This window comes from Palaemon carinicauda, chromosome 42, assembly GCF_036898095.1.
Source record: "Palaemon carinicauda isolate YSFRI2023 chromosome 42, ASM3689809v2, whole genome shotgun sequence".
In the NCBI taxonomy this organism is placed as follows: domain Eukaryota; kingdom Metazoa; phylum Arthropoda; class Malacostraca; order Decapoda; family Palaemonidae; genus Palaemon; species Palaemon carinicauda.
The window spans coordinates 46,583,510-46,587,972 of NC_090766.1; the positions used below are offsets into that span (position 1 = coordinate 46,583,510).

General features: G+C 37.1%; 1 protein-coding gene across 1 annotated transcript in view; it reads left to right on the top strand.

The window, feature by feature from the left end:
* The window catches only part of LOC137633141 (polycomb group protein Pc-like), a 1,013,348-nt gene that overhangs the window by 563,723 nt on the left and 445,162 nt on the right, over positions 1 to 4,463 (top strand). Inside the window, exon 6 of the mRNA XM_068365301.1 lies at positions 2,865 to 2,938. Within this exon, the coding sequence (XP_068221402.1) occupies positions 2,865 to 2,938 (74 nt within the window). The remainder of the gene's footprint in view (positions 1 to 2,864; positions 2,939 to 4,463) is intronic.

Below are 4,463 nucleotides of genomic sequence, written 5' to 3' on the forward strand. Positions count from 1 at the left end.
TTAATTATATATATCCATCCATCCATATACCAAGGCACTTCCCCCAATTTTGGGGGGTAGCCGACACCAACAATGAAACAAAACAAAAAGGGGACCTCTACTTTCTATGTTCCTTCAGCCTAATCAGGGACTCAACCGAGTTCAGCTGGTACTGCTAGGGTGCCACAGCCCAACCTCCCACATTATCCACCACAGATGAAGCTTCATAATGCTGACTCCCCTACTGCTGCTACCTCCGCGGTCATCTAAGGCACCGGAGGAAGCAGCAGGGCCTACTGGAACTGGGTCACAATCGCTCGCCATTCATTCCTATTTCTAGCACGCTCTCTTGCCTCTCTCACATCTATCCTCCTATCACCCAGAGCTTTCTTTACACCATCCATCCACCCAAACCTTGGCCTTCCTCTTGTACTTCTCCCATCAACTCTTGCATTCATCACCTTCTTTAGCAGACAACCATTTTCCATTCTCTCAACATGGCCAAACCACCTCAACAGAGAGAGAGAGAGAGAGCACCTGCGTCTAACCATAAATATTTTGTTTGATTCATTCTAGGTACGTTTCCCGCTTTTTTGTTGACTCGAATTGATTTTGAAATTGTCAGATGTTCCAGAATTAAACCAAGACATTTTAAATCTATTCTTTGGGAAGCCTTTGTTACGATCTTACAATTTTAATTTTAAATAAGCAAACTTCTGTTTGTTACATTGTTCTCTTATTTAATGTACTTTGTGGAACTGTGTTCCTTTAGTAACAAAAGTATAAACGTATTACTCTTTATCATTACTGTTGGTATTTTTCTCTTTCAACACGGGACTGCTTTCCCTGTTAGAGCCCTTGTTCTTTTAACCATCTACTTTTCTAACTAGGGATATAGATTAGCTAATAATAATGGTAGTGATAGTTTTATTATCTGCTGTTGTTGTTATTACCATTGCTATTAGAAATATAAATATGCACACTTTTGATATATGAATAAATAAATGAAGATATGAAGGTGAATCAACCAACAAGTAGTTAAGATAAGTACCATATTCGAATAATGTATTCATGTATATATTGTATTGACCGTTTTGTGGAGGAGATTTTAATATCATAATCTATTTAATTTCTAAAGTGTGTTGTATATTTTAGTTATGTAGATTTTGAGAGACGTGGTTTTATTGGTGTGCTCCAATGACGTCATTCGACCGAGCCCTCGAGGCCATTTTATCTCCACATATCGGCATCACCCTCCTCCTCCACCTCCTCTTCCTCCTCTCGCAATTGGGTAATATTGGCAACATTTCGGGAAATGATAAAGTGTTTGTGTGCGTACCTACTTTCCGCTTGGCTGAATGCTTTTGCCTGAGTAAACAATGAAGAAGTAGGAGACGCTGGGTGCCGCTTCAACCATTTGAGTGTGGCAAACATATTCTGCTGAGCTCGTAAGAGTAATTCTATGGATGCACATTCGAAGAGTGGTGCTGTTAAATTAGTCTGTTTTTAAGTTTTCTCATATATTTAGGTTGTTTAGAAGAGAAGCATACATATGCTGAGATGGTTTTGCTGCGGTTTTATTTTTTATTCTTGAACTTCATCCGCCTTCATTGGTTTTGAAATCTTAATGGTTTGGTTATTTATAATTATAGTTTAGTGGAGGCATGGAAGTTTCCATTCAGAATGTATGTTTTAGATATATATTCATAATTTGATGTGTTCTATGTTTGATATAAGGAAAGTGATAACAATTGATTCTGAATTTGTGTAAAATATTATTATCCCTTGGTAAGAGGTAGTGCCATTAGAGCTCCTCACGCGGTGTACTATAGGAATTTCTTAAGGTTTTTTTAGCTTTTCTTCGGCTCCTAGCTGCACTTCCTAGCTATCCTTCTACTTTACCCCCGTTCACGTTTCCTCTGTTCTATCCTCCTCCAACTTTTTCTTCATAGTGTAACTGCTGTGTTAGTCCCCAGTACAGTATAGTACAGTTTGGGAAGATATGAATGCAAGAGAGGTTCAGAATTATGTAAATTCATGTACAACTTGCATAAAAAAACCAACAGAACGTTGGTCCCGGAGGTTAATATATAGGTGAGGAATAAGAAATTGAATATACCGCGAATTCTTGCCCAACAAATTAAGATGAGATTCTGCATCTGAAGACGAGACGGGAGAACAATACTCGAAACAAGGTACAATGAATGAATTAACACACTTCTTCAGAATAGATTGATCACCAAAAGTCTCAAATGATTTTCTCAATAAGCTATTTTTTGTGCAATTGAACAAGAAACAGAGCGAATGTGTTTCTCAAAAGCAAATTTGCAATAAAGAATCACAATTAAAATCTTAATAAGAGTGGTAGAGAGTTAAAGAAATATTAATGCAGAGTTATGGATGTTGAGGATCCACTGTGCTCGACCTACTTACAATCATACTTTAATTTTCGATTGGGTTCGAATATGGAATTGAGGGATTAAGTTGTAGGTAACTGGTCAATAATTAAGTTGCGCTTCGTGCACAGGGTTTTTCGTATACTGTATTTATTTATTTTTTCCTAGTAAAATCAATGATTGAATATACGTATGCTATAAAATTGCGTTACAATCTTTACAGTTTTCTTTCTATCCTGATCTTTAAGATTTATAAACCCACTTTCATTTTGGTTTACCTTCTTCTGTCGAATTGGTTTTATAAAGGATTTCCTAAATATTAGGTTAAATGACTTTATGAAAATGTAAGATTTTTTTATAAGTCCTTTTGGGCACTGTTTATTTATATTATTTTTATATATCTTTTTTTTCACTTTTGAGAACCAAAAGTGACATTTTGATGATATTCGTATACCCATTGTATTTATACTTATTTATTCTTCATTACAGATGAGAATATTCGCCAGCTACAGGGAATCCAGGCGTGTATACAACAGATGAGGGAAGCTAACCTGGACGTAAAGGTAAGCATAATATGATAATGTCTTGGGGGAATTCTGGTTGTATAAAGAATACTGGAACGTAACCTGGAGGGAAATATAGACTCCCTTCTCTAATAAGGAATCAATAAATATTCTCGAATGGCGGTAGGCCTACAAAACATTCGGCAGTCATTTGGGGATTTAATTGTGAAATAAAATTTGAGTTATTGGTGTTTATGCTCTAGCAATATTTTTTTCTTGGTATTGTAAAATACCTCTTCTGGTCTAGATAGGTTTATCACCACCTAATGTAAACGAATCCTGTATATTCTCTCTCTCTCTCTCTCTCTCTCTCTCTCTCTCTCTCTCTCTCTCTCTCTCTCTCTCTCTCTCTCTCTCTCCTACACACGCACGTGTAAGCAAGATAAAACATGTTACCGGTAATTAATTATAGTGGCATTAGCGTTTCAAATCTCCATCTGTTAGATAATATGCAACATCTTCTCTTCTTATGTATAACTTCTTTCCATCGTCATCGCAACTTCCTTAAAAAAAAAAAATCTTTATGCTGCATTTGGTGCAACCTGTAAATTAAGGGTTTAATTGGCACGAAATGACAAGTTAGATGACTTGCTGTTAGGTGCGAGGGTCGCTTTGCATGTAACGTCAGTGTGAATTCTTGGGCATTGGAAGCGGAGTCTATAAACGGCCTGGCAGTTTCAATTGTCACATCGTAATTCCCTCTGCACTAATTGCTGCCTTGTTCGGGATGGTTGACTAGGCTAATGAATCTCTCTCTCTCTCTCTCTCTCTCTCTCTCTCTCTCTCTCTCTCTCTCTCTCTCTCTGCCATTAAATTCCCCCCGAGAGTAATAAAGTGTATATACCTGGGAAGCCGAAGGGACCGGATGTTTAAACACGTGTATGTATCCCAACTTTTAATGGAAATGGGAAGCCTATTGCCCCTTTTTTGTAACCCAAACTCAAATTAAAAAAAAACAAGGAGAGATTATTTTTATTATTATTATTATTATTATTAGTTGTAGTAGTAGAAGTATTTCTATTGTTCTTTCATCATCATCATCTCCTACGTCTATTAACGCGAAGGGCCTCGGTTAGATTTTGCCAGTCGTCTTTATCTTGAGCTTTTAATTCAATACTTCTCCATTCATCATCTCCTATTTCGCGCTTCATAGTCCTCAGCCACGTAGGCCTGGGTCTTCCAACTCTTCTATTACCTTGTGGAGCCTAACTTGACTTCTGGGGAAATAATCTCTCCTGGGGAATACGAAGAGCATACCCAAACCATCTCCATCTACCCCTCATCATGATCTCATCCTCATTAGGCACTCAAGTAATCTCTCTTTGAGGTTTCATTTCTAATCCTATCCTGCCATTTAACTCCCAATATCCTTCTTAGGGCTTTGTTCTCAAATCTATTAAATCTATGGATGATTATTTCATTGTCATACCATAACTCATGTCCATATAGTAATACCGATCTCTCTAAACTGATATTTTTACTTGTAATTTCAGGCGATTTGATTCCCAAATTTTACTTAACCTAG